This window comes from Pteropus medius, unplaced genomic scaffold (genome assembly GCF_902729225.1).
Source record: "Pteropus medius unplaced genomic scaffold, Ma_sr-lr_union100, whole genome shotgun sequence".
In the NCBI taxonomy this organism is placed as follows: Eukaryota; Metazoa; Chordata; class Mammalia; order Chiroptera; family Pteropodidae; genus Pteropus; species Pteropus medius.
In genome coordinates, this window is record NW_024344436.1 from 510,242 (window position 1) to 525,626 (window position 15,385).

Sequence of the window (15,385 nt, forward strand, 5' to 3'; positions counted from 1 at the left end):
TGATCTCGATTTAATAAATTAGCCAAGAGAATTTTTGGGGAAAAGAAAGTAAAGAAGGTGGATAGAGGACTAGTGCAACCAGATATTACACTTAGAATAAGTCTCAGTGGTTAAAACTTTGTGGTATTGTCATTAATGGAAGGTAGAATGGAAAGCCTAGATATATACTGAAATACATAGAAAGATTTATGTATGGTAAAGACGGCTTCTCAGAAACCAATAGGGGTAATACGTACTATTCAGTAAATACTTTGGGAGAAACTGGTTATGTATCTGTAGAAAATAAAACTGGAGTCCTACTTCATACCAAAGATAAATTCCAAATGATCAAAGATATAAGTGTATTAAATTAAACCATAAAAAATTTAAAAGAAAACATAGGGAAATGAAAAATATTTTGGATCAGGAAGGCATTTTGAACTATAACTTAAAATGCAGACCCATAAAAGAAAAGATTGTGAAATTCAACTACATAAAATATAAAACCATCTGCATTATAAAAAACAAAATAAGCCAAGACGAATGATAACCTGGAAAAAAATTGGAACTCGTACTACAGATAAAGGACTAATCTGTTTAAAGTATGTATAAAGAACTAAAAATAAATAAGACAGACCGATAACCCAGCAGAAAAATGGGCTAATATATAAAAACAATTTTTTTTTTACTGTTGACAATTTGTCTTTCAGATATATTTGTACATATGTAGAAGGGACATATTTATAAATTTATTGTAGCATTGTTTATAATAGTAAAAGATTAGAAATAATTCAAATATTTATCAGTAGGGAACTGGTTAAATACGGAATATCTACACAGTGAAATAGTATACAGTCATAAAAGCAACAAAGAAGATATTTATATACTGACACGGAAAGTTCTCCAGGATATATTAGAAAACCATACAACAGTGTGTAGACATATACTTTTTATGTGAAAGGTAGGGTGGTAATGGAGGAATAAATGATTTTCCCATTTTTTACATAAAGAGTAGCATATTTACACATTGCTTTTATACTTTGCTCTGTGTGGATATATTCTTTAATATATGTAAAACGTATATATGAATACATGTATATATACGGGCAAACCTCATTTTATTACACTTTACTGATACTGTTTTTTAAAAATCGAAGGTAAGACCTTACATCAGCAAAAAGATTACGACTTGCTGAAGGCTCAGGTGATGGTTAGAAATTTTTAGCTATAAAATATTTTTTAATTAAGGTATGTACGTTTTTTTAGACATGCTATTGCACAGTTAGTAGACTATAGTATAGTGTAAAAATAACTTTTATATGCAGTGGGAAGCCAAAAATTTTTGTGTGACTAGCTTTATTGTACACTTGCTTTATTGTGGGGGTCTGGAACTGAACCCACAATGTCTCTGAGGTATGCCTGTATTCATAAAGGAAGTCTGGAAGAATATATAAGGCGGGGAATTTAATGAGTAGGAATTGGGCAGATAGGGGACAGGGAAGGGAGGAAGATTTTTCAAGACACATCTTTTTATACCTTTTGATTTTGAATGATAAAATAATAATACTTATTTATAGTATATCAGGCATTTCAGTTGGAGGTGGTCAGAACTCAATTCCATTGGATTCAGCAAATCTCTTCCATTTTCACATCCAAAGCAATTGACTCCATTAGTGTTAGACGTTCATTTCTTTGTTTTCTGGAAATTCTGAGACTATTGGACTAATGTAAGCACTTATTAGTCTATATAAACCAACCAGAACAGAGCCCTTGTATTTAAGGGGCTTTCTAACCTAATTTGTTAATATTCTCTGAAGGTAGGAAAATGTATTACTCTCTATGATGACAGGTAATGATTTTTATTAGTTACAAACTCACATAGACACCTTGTATCTTCAGTTTAACAACTTCAGTCATGGCTAAAATAGAGAACAGCAGACTTATCACTTTAGATATATCTCAAAGAGCTGTTCTTCTCTCCAGTGGAATTGAGACATATTCTGACTAACTGAATAGCTTTCACAAACATAAACTAACAGAGGCTAGATGCCTGTCTCTGTTTGTCAAATATTACCACAATGTCAGACCATAAAGACTTTCCAGCCATTCCCCGTACCAATGGAGAATAACTTATTGACCACAAGTGTTGCAGAGCCATAACCAAACTTGGCCAAGAACCAGAAATAAACAGAAACAAAAATTAAGGAAATTAAAGAAGGGGGAAGGTTTATTGTTGCTTAGAATTTATTCCAGGGATCAAGAAAATATATGCCTGGGACAAACCAGCCCATAGGTACATGTCTTGGGCATTGTGTCACTTGGACTTCTCTGTGGAACTTTAACATTGTCAAGTATAATTTTTCCTAAGCTATGAACAGGAATTTCATACAAATATAAAGTATGTGTCAAAGATTTAAATAAGTTTTGAATGACGGAAGCAGAAAAATGGTAAGGCTGGTTCTCATGATTTGGGAAAAGTTTTTTTTTTTTCCTGTTTTTTTTTTCCCCCCCATTAAAAATATCCAGGTTCGAATCTGTAGATGTTTTACAGAAAATTCTTGTAAATATAACATTAAATTCTTCAGGTTTTCTGGTTGAGATGAAACTATAATTAACCACTTTAAGGGTAAAATTTGTCCATAATTTAAAAAGAACAACAGAGTCAAATAAATAGACATTGTTTACGGAGTTGATTTATTGTTATATGACACAGTATATATAAACATAATTTTTATACTATTTAAAATAATGTGTAGTATTTGCCAATAAACTTTCACTTTTATTCAAGTATAACTTGTATATCATAAAGTCCACAGATCATAAATGTATAGCTTGAATTTATATAAATGTGTATACCCATCTAATCACAACCCAATCAAGATATGAATTATTTCAGCCCCTCTACAAGACCCTTGCCCCTCCCCCTCCTAGTTAGTAGCTCTCTCAAAGGTAACCATTATTCTGACTTCTGTCACAATAGGTTAGTTTTGTCTACCTTTGAACTTCATGTGAATAAAATTATACAATGTGTAGTCTTTTTTCAGTTTTATTGAGATATAATTGACATATAACATTGTGTAAGTTTAAGGTGAACAACCTGTTGATATGATACATGTATACATTGGGAACATTATGTACTCATGTCTGGCTTCTGTTTCTCAGCATTTATGAAATTCACCAACTTGTTTTGAACAAGTGGCAACAATAATTGTTTTTCACTTCTGTGTAGTAGCCTATTGTATAGAAAATTGTTCAAATTATTTATCTTTTGTATTTTTATGGGCTTCATTGACTTAATAATTGCATACTACTAGTGTATGTAAATAAATACATTTGATTTTTGCATTTGACCTTATATCCTGCGATCTAGCTAATCTTATTAATTCTAATTGTTTTTTGAGTCTTTTAGAGTATGTACATGTCATTTTCAAATGACGAGAAGTTTCTTTTTTCCTTTCTATTTTTATAACTTTTAATTTATTTTTACCTTAAAAAAACTGACTTAAGACCTCAAGTGCAATGTTAAATACAAGACATTCTTGTCTTGTTCATGACCTTGTTAACCTTGCTTGTCAGCGGGAAAGTATTAGTATTTCACCCTTAAGTATGGTACTAGCTCTCTGCTTGTGTTTTAATAACCTTCATGTATGTGTGTATATGTATGTATATGTATGTATGCATTAAATTTTACTTCCTGAAATGATATATGTTTTTATTCCTTTATTTAATGATGTGGCCACTTATAGGGATTGATTTTAGAATGCTAAAATTATTTTAGTTTTGGACTAAAACTTACTTGGTCACAGTGTATCCTTTTTGTTTATCAGTGGGTTTGATTTGCTTAGGAGTTCTGCAGTTCTGTTCATGGTATTGACCTATAATTTTCTAGTAATATCTTTATCAGATTTTGTAATGAAGGCTGTCCTGGCCTCATGGAACAGGTTGGGAGGTCTTTCTTTTATTTTAGAAGATGAATATATGTAATATTGTTATTACTTATTCCTTGAATGTTTGAAATAATTCATCAGTGAATCCATTTGGGCGTGGAGTTTTCTTACAAATTCAGTTTCTTTAATAGCTATAAGACTATTCATTTTGTTGTTGTTTATTTGGGTTTTGGTAAGTTATGTTCTTCAGAGAATTTGTTCATTTCAACTAAATTCACAAATATATTGGAAAAAAAGTTGTTCTTAATGTCCTCAGAATCTTTTCAATGTCTGTAGGCTTTCTAGTTATATTTCCCTTTTCATTCTTTATGTTGTGTATTCTCTGTCTTTTCTAGATGAATCTTATGGGTTGTGCTTTTTTGGCTTATTATTTTCCCTATTATGTAACTGCTTCCTATTTCATTGACTTGTTATTTTTAAAATTTTATCTTTTTACTTTTCTTGGATTCATTTGCTATTCTTTTTCTAGCTTTTTGTGAAGGGAACTTAGAATGTTTATTTTTCAACTTGTTTTATTTCCAATAACATGTATTTAGAGGTACAAATTTTTTTCTGTTTTCATTGTATCCCACGCATTTTAATCTCATATTTCTATTATCATTTGGATCAAAATATTTTGTAAATTCCACTGTGGTTTTGTTTGATTTATGAGTTACTCAGAGGTGTGTTTCTTAATTTCCAAACATTTGGGGGAATTTCTAGTTATCTTTCAGTAATTGATTTTGAGTGTAATTCCGTGGTAGTCACAAAACACTTTATAATTTAAGTTCTTTGTATTTGTTGAGATTTGCTTCATTGTCTACTGTATAGTCTCTTGATAAATGTTCCGTATACACTTGAAAGAAATGTATATTCTGTAGTTTTTGAGTTTAATATTCTATATTAGTTCAGGTTGGACTTTTGGGTTCAAATCTTCTATACCCTTATGATTTTTTTTTGTCTAATTATTCTCTCAGTTACTGTAAAATGTTTGTTAAAGTCTTCAACTGTAATTGCAGATTTTTCTCTTTTATTTTTAGTTCTTTCATATTTGTTTTATATATTTTGAAGCTGTGTTATTTGTTTCGTACAGTTTTTATTATATCACCCTGTTTAATTCACACTTATTGTGAAATTTTCCTTTTATCTATTTTAATGGAATTTTTAGTCCATTTACTTTTTTAATGATATATAATTCACATACATAAAATGCATTCTTTTAAAGTATACAATGAAGTGGTTCTAGTATATTCACAAAGTTATACAACCATCACCACTATCTAATTCTTGAACATTCCAGAAAGAAATCTCTTAGTAGTTACTCTTTATGTCTTCCTACTATGAGTCCCTGGCAACCACTAATATACTTTGTTTCTATGGATTTGACTAATCTAGACATTTTGTATAAATGGAATCATACAGTATGTGGCCTTTTGTGTCTGACTTCTTTTAGTATAATGTTTTTACTATTCATCCGTGTGGTAGCATGAATCAGCATTTTTTTTTAATGGCTGGATGATATTGTAGGGATCTGGTAATTTTGTTTGTTCATTTTTTGTTTGATGGGCATTTTGGTTGTTTTCACTTTTTGGCTATTATGAATAATATTGGTATGAATATCCATGTACAAGTCCTTGGTGGATATGTATTTTTATTTCTCTCGGTTAAATGCCTAGGAGTGGAAATGCTGGATCATATGATATGTTTGTTTAACATTTTGGGAAACTGCCAGACTGTTTTCTTAAGTGGCTGCACCATTTACATTCCTACCAACAGTGAATGAGGGTTCTAGTTTTTCCACATGCTTGCCTACTAATTCAACCATTTAAAAAATTATAATAATATACTTAGAATGAAGTATATTATCTTGATTTTTTATTTGCCTCATTTATTATTTGTGTCTTATTCTTTCCTGTGTTCTTTTGGATTTATCAAGTGTGTTTTATTTTTCAAAAATTTCTCTATCAGCTTTTTAATTATATATTTATTTATTGTTCTTTTAGTAGTTACCATAGGAATTGCAACATGTCTTTGACTTACTGCATTCTTTAAAATTGGAGTTATTTCACTTTGTAGCCAATAGAGTACTCCTAAACTGTTGGCATGTGCTTTTTCTGTCCTTTGTGTTTTTTAAATGTTTATTATAAACCTCATAGGAAATTGCATTAGTGTATTTACATTTTTTTACATTAATATTTATTTATGTTTTCCCACTTTTTGCCCTTTTTTGTACTTGTCCATTTCTGTAGTTTCAAGAATGCTTTTTTTTGGGAGGGGCGGGCAGGTCTGGTGGCAAATTCTTTCAGCGTTTGTTTGAAAATAACTTATTGTCTACTTGCTTTTTAATGAACAGGTTTGTGAGGTAGAGGATTCTAGGTTGGCAGTATGTTTTCCTTTAGTTATGCTGAAAATTCACTCTATTTTCTCATTTCCATTGAGGTGCCCTCCTCTCTCATTGTTACTATTGCTCCTTTGAAGTCAGCTCGTCTTTTATTCTTTGGCCGTTTTAAGAATTTCTCTTAATATTTTTTTTAATTGCAGTTTGATTATAATATACATAGATTTTATTATTATTATTTTTTAAATCCTGCTTGAGGACTTCTTCAATCTGTAGTTCAATGACTTTCATCAGTTTTGAAAACTCTCCAGCTATTATTTTTCAAATATTGCTTTTGTCCCTTTCTCCCTTTTATATCATCTATCTCTGAGTTGCTAGTTTAGACATATTTGAAACCTTTTACCAAGTGTGTGTTTTATGCTGGTTTGTGTATTTTTGTTCCTTTTTTCTCTTAAGTTCTTCAACGTAGATCTTTTTTTACTGCACTATTTTCTTGTTCGTTAATTCTCTCTAGCCATGTCCATTGTTCTGTTAAACTCAGCTATTGAGTTCGTAATTTCAGATATTTTGTTATTCATTTTTAGGATGAACAAACATTTGATTGTTTTCCATAGATTCCAGTTTTCTATTGAAATTCTTCTTCATCTTTTTTTATATGAACATATTTTTTTCTAAATGTATTAATTATAAATGTTTTTAGTAACTTTATAAAAATTTAACTTTGTTCTTCTTACCAGCTTGTGTATCTCTCTTCTGTCTGCTTTGCCCTATGCAAGTAATTGCTTGTGATTCATCTTGAATATACCTGTCTTTCTTTAGAGTTTAAGCTAGTATTTAGTTGTCCAGAGATCTCATTTTTCTTGGTGTATTCAAGAAAAGTTGTGATTTCATAGATTATCTGTCTTTTCTTATTGTTAAGCTGTGAGTGATGCTTTTTATAGCTTTGTACATCATAACCTGAAGCCAGAAATCTGTGATAGCCGTTTAAAAAGTCCCTTTTTGATCATTCTAAAATCTGAATCAAATGTGAATCTCTTTTGACTACATTTTTCCCCAATTTTTATTCATTTGCTTGTGTGTGTGTTTTTAAGCATGACTTGTAATGTTTATTGGATACCAGACAAGGCGGATGAAAAATTTGCAAGGGGTCTGTAGAATATTATTTTCCTCTAAAAAGAGTTAATTTTTCTCTTGGCAGTTCTGATCATATCGATGCTTGGTTTTAGGTTTTGTTTGAGCATGTCTATTGTTATTTTGTCCTGACTTCTAAAGGCTTTTCTGGAGTCTCAGTTGAGAGCCAGGTCTTTTTGCATTTTTGTTTGTTTGTTTGTTTGTTTTTCCTAGTGATCCTCATCTTGGCAATGCTTGTTTGCCAACCTCCCTCTCAGCATGGCTAGGCTGTGAAATATCTGCTTGGCTCTTTAATTGCCCATCAGCTATTTTTTGATAGTTTTCTTGGCATCTTGTCCTACGTACTTTCAAACTGAGGAATTAGTTAACAATCAGAGGGGAATTTCCATGTATGTTTTTGGGCTCTTTCTCTACAGATCTTTTTTGAGGGGTGGCATTTTTTTTTTTTTTACCCTGAATCCTCATCTGCTTTAGTAACCCCAATGTCCAACTTCTGCCTCCTATGCCAAGTTAGACTACAATATTATGCTTAATATTTTAGTAATATTTTCCATCATCGATTTAGAAAATTTATTATATAAAAAAGAATGATTAAATGTAGAATTCGCTTCATGGGTTTTCGTGTAGCCCCAGAAATTTTGCCTGTATTGATTGCTTTCCTGTGCCTTCAGACAAATAGTTTTATATATATTGTCTAGTATTCATAGTTGTTCAACTTGAGACTGCTAGTTTAATACACTTTGCTCTATAAATTGGAAACAGAAGTACCGTATCTCTTCTTTTCATCCTGGAATTTTACTAATGCTTAGTACAGTTCTTTAAATATTTATGGCTGTTGCATTCTTTTCAATGTTCCAACTGTGTTGAACAGATAAAATCAGTCCTTATGTAATAATTACCACAGACCATAAAGGTTTAGTTATAAACCTTACTTTTTATCTTCTGGAATAAAAGCAGGTATTTAGTATATCAGGAAAGCTCTCTGAAAACTAGAGTAGAAATGGAGGAACAATATTAGCCACTAAAAGCCTATGAACTAAATTTTAAATCTCACATAATTTTCTGTTTGAATTGTGGTCATTGGAAAGTTTTTATGGAAATAGGAATTGGAAAGTTTTTATGGAAATAGGAATTCTTATCATAGTCTTTCATGTTTTTGATCTCTAGGAAGATGAAGTCCTCAGTACATTCTGAAGAGGATGATTTTGTTCCAGAACTACACAGAAATGTTCACCCTCGAGAGCGGCCTGATTGGGAAGAAACACTTAGTGCAATGGTAAGTCAGTTTTATGCATATGCATATATGTATATCTTACTTGTATAAGGGAGAGGAACTGAGGAAAATTACTGAAAGAAAATTTTTGTCATCGTTGCCTTGTTCATTTGTTGAGGAAGTATCCATTGAGCAAATAATCTATTCCAGGCACTGTTTTTGACTTTGTGGGCAAAACCACAAATAAAAACAAACAAATTTCCTGCATTCGTGGAGCTTGTATTTTAATGGGATAGGAGGAAAAGCAATTAATTAAATACATAATATGTCAAGTGGTGGTATGTGCTATTGTAGAAAAGTAATGTAGAGTAATAGAGTTACAGAATGGTAGGATAGAGTGTGAAAGGATAGTTGCTAGTTATATAGTTGGTCACAAATGTCCTCTGGGAGAAGGTGAGGTTTGAGCAGACACCTGAAGGATGTGAGAGAGTGAGTAGTGTGTTTATCTTGGAAAGAGATCATTTTAGGCGATGGAAGAACAAGTTAAAGGATGTGGCATAGGATTAAAAAGTATTGGAAAAAATGCAAAAGTAAGACATGCGGCTTGAATTGAGCCAGGAGAAAGTAGAAGGAGATGAGGTCAAAGAAGTGGTTAGTTAGGTAGAGAGCAGATCATGTAGTTTCTTGCAGTCCATTATAAAGACTTTGGTTTTTTATGTTGAGTGAGATAGGAAACCACTGGAGGGTTTTTGGCTAAGAAGTTACATGATTCGGCTTAAAATAATGAAGGGAATAGGTTAAAGGGTGAGGTAAAAGAGGAACTAAGGAGCCCAGTTAGAAGATTACTGTAATAAGTGTACAGTGATGGTAGCTTGAACCAGGATGGTGAATAGGTGAAAAACAGTTAGATTCTGGATATAGTTTAACAGATAAAGCCAACCATTTTTGCTGATGAATAATATATAGAGAGTAAGATGAAGAGATGCCAATGATAACTCTAAAGTTTTTGGTTTGATCAACCTGAAGAATGGAATATACATTCACTGAGATGCTGGAAAAGCAGTTTTTGTTGGGGGTTAGTTAGAAAAATCTTACATAGTGTAGTTTTCAACATAAGTTTGAAATACCTATTTAATCTATTCTAGTTTTATATAACTGAGATCTATTAATAAGAACAGTGACATCTTTTTGTGGAGGATAACACTTTATTTAATCATAGTTAAAACTTAGTGTTTCTTATCAAAATGAATATAGATGTTTATCTGTCAATGCTGACCTGTAATGAGATTTTTGTATTTCATTTTTGAAAATGCTTTTTCACTCAGATATGTACTGCCAAATAATGACATCAGTTTGTGAACATATAACTTTAATTGAGCATAGTCAGTGCTGAGAAGGCATTTACAGAATTCTGTTAGATTCTTTTTTTTAATATTTGCCTTTTAGCATAACATTACATTTCAGACTTCCAGTTGAAGGTTAGGTGGAAGCTCCTCAGTTGCACAATTAAATGGATTTTACAGAATGGAAATTTACTTGGTATTTTTATTGTAGTCTGAAAAACCCTACTGGAACTGTTGTTTCAGCTTGGAAAATATATTCACTACAAATTTATGTGGTGATGGAACTCTCCCATTTTGTTTTAATGTTCGATATTTGGGAAGTATGTGTAGCAGCGCATGATTACTTGCAATTCTAATGGTAATATTGCAGTGTAAGTTTCTCATATAAGCTATGGCTTGCCTTCTGATTTTAGGTAAAATTCACTAAGAAATAACATCAAATCTGCAGCAAAATCTGATTGCAAAAGGCAAATATTTAGTGTTCAGTAACAGAGGTTGAAAGTATGTCCAAGTAAGCCTTTTCTGCTCTACACATATCTTTTAATAATGTATCATAATAGATTCCACTTCAGGTTGTACTGAATTAATGTTTGCTGAGTTTATTTGAGAATATTGAAACCTGTTGTTGTTCCCTGCAGACTGTTCATAGGGGCTAATCCTTGAGCCACTTTAAACTCAGCATTGACTCCTCAAGGAACAGTATTGGTCACATTTGTCGACTCATCAAGCGTCAGAGAAAACCACTGGAAATCATTTCCCTTGTTTTTAATTTACTATTGATTTTGCTCCCAACAACCTCTATTCTTCAAACAACTGTTCTCACTGAAAGGCTAATAGGCTTAAACAGTTTGTTTTCTCTGGACAGATTTCTTTGACTGCTGTAGTCAAACATAATATAATTGACTCACCATTGGTAAATGGTAAATGGCTTTCCTTGCTTGGCTAACAAATGAATTACCTGGAAATTTACTTTGGATACAGTCTTGTTTCTATGTTTGTGAAGAAACTCTGATGATATACTCTGTTTTAAAATTTTTTAGTTTTTAGATTGCTGCTTTCCTGTGAGTTGATAATATTTTGATGAAAGCGGAGTTTGGTAATATTGATGTATATTCTGCTCTTTTAGCACAGCTGTAGTGTCACTGCATAATAAATACAATGTTTTGTCACCTAATTTGATAACAAAACTCACACTCTTCTGTGCCTTAAAAGCATGACATTAAAAGTTCACTCATGTCTTCATTGTTTATTTTTATGTGACCTGTATTAATTGGTAATTTTTAAAATGTGGTATGGTGATACATGTGGATCTTGAAATGCTACTGAGTTATAACTCAACACTGCAATTTATAGTGTGCTGAGCAGCAGTATGAATTGATGAGAGTGCCACATAAGGTCTCTTTTGCAGCTACTCAGCTCTGTCATTGTAATGCGAGAACAGTCAGAAGTAATACATATGTGAGTGTGGTTGGGTTCCAATAAAACATTATTTGTGGACCTGATATTTGCATTTCATGTAATTTTCACATAAATAATCATCCTTTTAATTTCCTCCCAAGTATTTAAAAATGTAAAAATGAAATTTAGTTCATAGATTGAACAAAAACAGATAATGGCTGGGTTGGCCCTAGTTTCATGACCCCTGCTTTACAATATAATTGTAACTTAAGATGTAAGACTTTTCTTAAACTTTCCACATAGAAGATGATTTTATCTTACTTCTCATAGTATGTTGTTTATATCTCTATTGTAATACTTAATTTCATTGTAATCTCCCTTCCTATATTGTGAACTCTTTGAAAAGAGATAGAGATCATCTTGTATTCATTTTATTGAAGGATAAAGTTTAAAAAAAGATATAATCATGACTCTCATTCACATATAAAATGAACACAAAACCAAAGATATTTAACTCTTTAATGAAGGAATCAGTCAAGTGTTAGAACAGGTTCAGAGGAAAATTCGAAGCACCTTACTGTTATAGATCAAACATGCTAATATTGATGCAGATGGATACACAACTGGCAAAACTGTTCAGCTCCACTAAGCATAATTTGCATTTCTGTAGACAGCAATTATTCATACTATCAATTTTCTACACTTTAACTTTTACTCCACAGAGATGTAACATAGCCTAGGCAAAGACAAGCAAGCCCCACACCCCTATTGGATCAAGTAATCCCTGGAGGTGCCAATATTCCATTGAAAGGCTATTCAGTAATCTGTTTTGCCTATTTTTAAATCTTCCATAATTCTTCCCTACAATTTTTATAACCTTCAAAAAATATACATTGAATTTATCAAATGAGGAGAAAGGAGATATTCTTTGTCATGTGATGGTTTGTATTAAAGTTCTATATGCTGTATACATAAAAAGTTACTGAATTCTTTCTGGAGTCCACATTGATTTGTCTGTGAAAATTGCCATTTATTTCATATGTTTTAGCATATTATTATATAATTATATTGGTATTCTAATTTCTTCATTTGTAAGCTTTTTGAGGACAGGTGCTATAATTCTTCTATTTAAAAAAATCACACTCAATAAATTGCTGGGTTGCGAAAAGTGTTCAGTGAATGAGGAAAAGGATATAAATAAGATTAGAGATACTATTTTACTACACTTTCTCTAGAAAATCACATTGATTTTAATGAGGATATAAGAGTAAAGCAAGTTTGGGATCTTTTTCTCTTCCAATAATAAAGTGAAGTACTACTTTGAGAATGAAGTTTATTATTAAGAAAAAACTTTATAAAATATTTCTTTTTTGTTAAATAATTTTTTATTTTTTAATTATAGTTGACATACAGTATTAATTTCAGGTGTACAACATAGTGATTTAACATTTATATAACTTATGAAGTGACCAGTCTGATAAATCTAGTACCCATTAGATACCATACATAGTTATTACAGTATTATTAACTATATTTCCTTTGCTATACTTTACATCCCACAACTGTTTTGTAACTACCAAATTGTACTTCTTAATCCCTTCCTTTTTTCCACCAATGCCCTGAACGTCCTTCCCATTTGGCAACCATCAAAAATGTTCTCTATATCTATATGTTTCTGTTTTGTTTGTATTTTGTTGTATTTTGTTTGTATTTTGTTCTTTAGATTGTAAGTGATCATTTGGTATTTGTTTTTCTCTGACATATTTCACTTAACATAATACCCTCTAGGTTCATCAGTGTTGTTACAAATGGTAAGAGTTCATTCTTTTTGTGGCTGAGTAATATTCCCTTGTATATATTTGCCATTTCTTTATCCATTCATCTGTTGATGGCCACTTAGGTTGTTTCGGTATCTTGACTATTGTAAATAATGCTTCAATGAACGTATGGATTCACATGTCCTTTCAAAGAAGTGTTTTGGGTTTCTTTGTACAAATACCCAGAAGTAGGATTATTGGGCCTTTCTTTGTTTCTTGTTATAGCCTTTGTTTTAAAGTTTGTTTTGTCTGGTATAAGTATTGCTTCCCCAGCTTTTTATTTTGTTGTTTCCATTTTCATGAATACCTTTTTCCATCCCTTTACTGTCAGTCTGTGTCTTTCACTCTGAAATGAGTCTTTTTTAGGCAGCATATTTATGGGTCTTGTTTTCTTATCTGTTCAGCTACCCTGTGTCTTCTGATTGGAGCTTTTAATCCATTTACATTTAAAGTAATTTTTGATAGATATGTAGTTATTGCCATTTTATTATTCATATCTTTGACCCTTTTTCTTTTTCTTAAAGAAGTCCCCTTAACATTTCTTGTAATATTGCTTTGTTGTTGATGAATGCCTTTACCTTTTTTTTTTTTTTTTTTTAGGAAGCTCTTTATCTGTCCTTTGATTCTAAATAATATCTTTACTGGGTAGAGTAATCTTGGCTGTAGGTCCTTGCTTTTCATCACTTCTAATATTTCCTGAAAACCCCTTCTGAACTGCAAAGTTTCTGTTGAGAAATCAGCTGTCAGTCTTATTGGAGCTCCCTCGTAGGTAGGTAACTGCTTTTGCTGCTTTTAAGATTCTCTCTCTGTCTTTAACCTTTGGCATTTTGATTACGATGTGTCTTGGTGTGGGCCTCTTTGGGTTTATCTTGTTTGGGATTCTCTGTGCTTCCTGGGCTTATATGTCTGTTTCCTTTGCCAGGTTAGGGAAGTTTTCCATTGTTATTTCTTCAAATGGTTTTCGGTTTCTTGCTCTTTCTTTTCTTCTTTGGTACTTCTATGATGTGAATGTTGTTATTGCACTTAATGTCCCAGACGCCCCTTGAATGATCTTCATTTTTTGGATTCTTTTTTCTTTTTGCTGTTCTAATTGGGTATTTTCTATAAACATATTCCAAATCACATATTTGATCCACTGCTTCATCTAATCTGTTGATTTCCTTTAAGGTATTATTCATTTAAGTTATTGTATTCTTCATTTCTGATTGGTTCTTTTTTATGTTTCTTATCTCCATTTTTATGTTTTCCTATCTCTTTGTTGAAGTTCTCACTGAGATCATTGAGCAGCTTATAACCAGTGTTTTGAATTCTGCATCTGGTAGATTGCTTGACTCCATTTTGTTTAGTTCTTTTTCTGGAGCTTTGTTCTGTTATTTTTTTATTTGGGACATGTTTCTTTGTCTTCTCATTATGACTGCCTTTGTGTGTGTGTGTGTGTGTGTGTGTGTGTGTGTGTGTGTGTGTGTGTATGTGTGTGTGTGTATTTCCTATGTACTAGTTAGGACTACTAAATAGAACCCTTGATAGAGTAGTCTTATGTAGTAGGTATCCTGTGAGACCTAGTGACACAATCTCCCTGATCACCTGAGCTGGTGTTCCAGGTGTGTCTCTTATGTAGTTTGTGTGTGCCTTCCTTGTGTCGTTGAGTCTTGAATGCTGTTGGCATGTCAGTGGTGGAAATTGACCCTCTGGCTGATTGGTTTTGAGGACTGGCCATGACTACAGTGGAGGAGCTGTTGTACAGGTGCTTGACCATATGAAGCAGGATTTGTTTTGTCAAGGATCTGGTGGTTGCTGAGTCTGCCCTTTAAGTATGCTGTTGTGAAGGTGGTTGGGTGGTTCTCTGGTGTGTTCCGAAGCTGGCCACTAGGTGTGTTGGTTCTGGGGCCTCTTGCGAGGGCTCTGTTGCAGGCCAAGGTCAGCTACTGCCTGTGCCCTACCTGGGGCCACTTGTAATGGGCTATAAAGTAATCTGCATATGGTTGCCACTTGTGCTGGGCTTAGAGGTGCCTGGGAGAGGCTAAGCTGAGAACTGAGGTCAGCTGCCACTAGTGCTGGACTTGGGGTTGATTAACATTAGGTATGTTGCACGCTGAGGTCAGATGCTGCTTAATTGGGGTTTGTGAACTTTTGAGAGATTTTAGGAAAGTCTACAGCATAAGCCAAGACAGGTCATTTGTATGGAAAAGCTGCTGGAAGCAGCTTGGGTGGGCAGTAAGTTATGTGGGATGGGGTCTCTG

The 15,385-nt window shown here is 32.6% G+C and overlaps 1 protein-coding gene across 3 annotated transcripts in view; it reads left to right on the plus strand.

Moving 5' to 3' along the window:
- ARHGAP32 (Rho GTPase activating protein 32) overlaps nucleotides 1-15,385 on the plus strand; it is a 277,299-nt gene that overhangs the window by 97,119 nt on the left and 164,795 nt on the right. For all 3 annotated transcript variants that reach the window (XM_039872712.1, XM_039872714.1, XM_039872716.1), the window contains exon 2: nucleotides 8,542-8,650. In XM_039872712.1, the coding sequence (XP_039728646.1) occupies nucleotides 8,546-8,650 (105 nt within the window). In that variant the 5' untranslated portion in view covers nucleotides 8,542-8,545. The remainder of the gene's footprint in view (nucleotides 1-8,541; nucleotides 8,651-15,385) is intronic.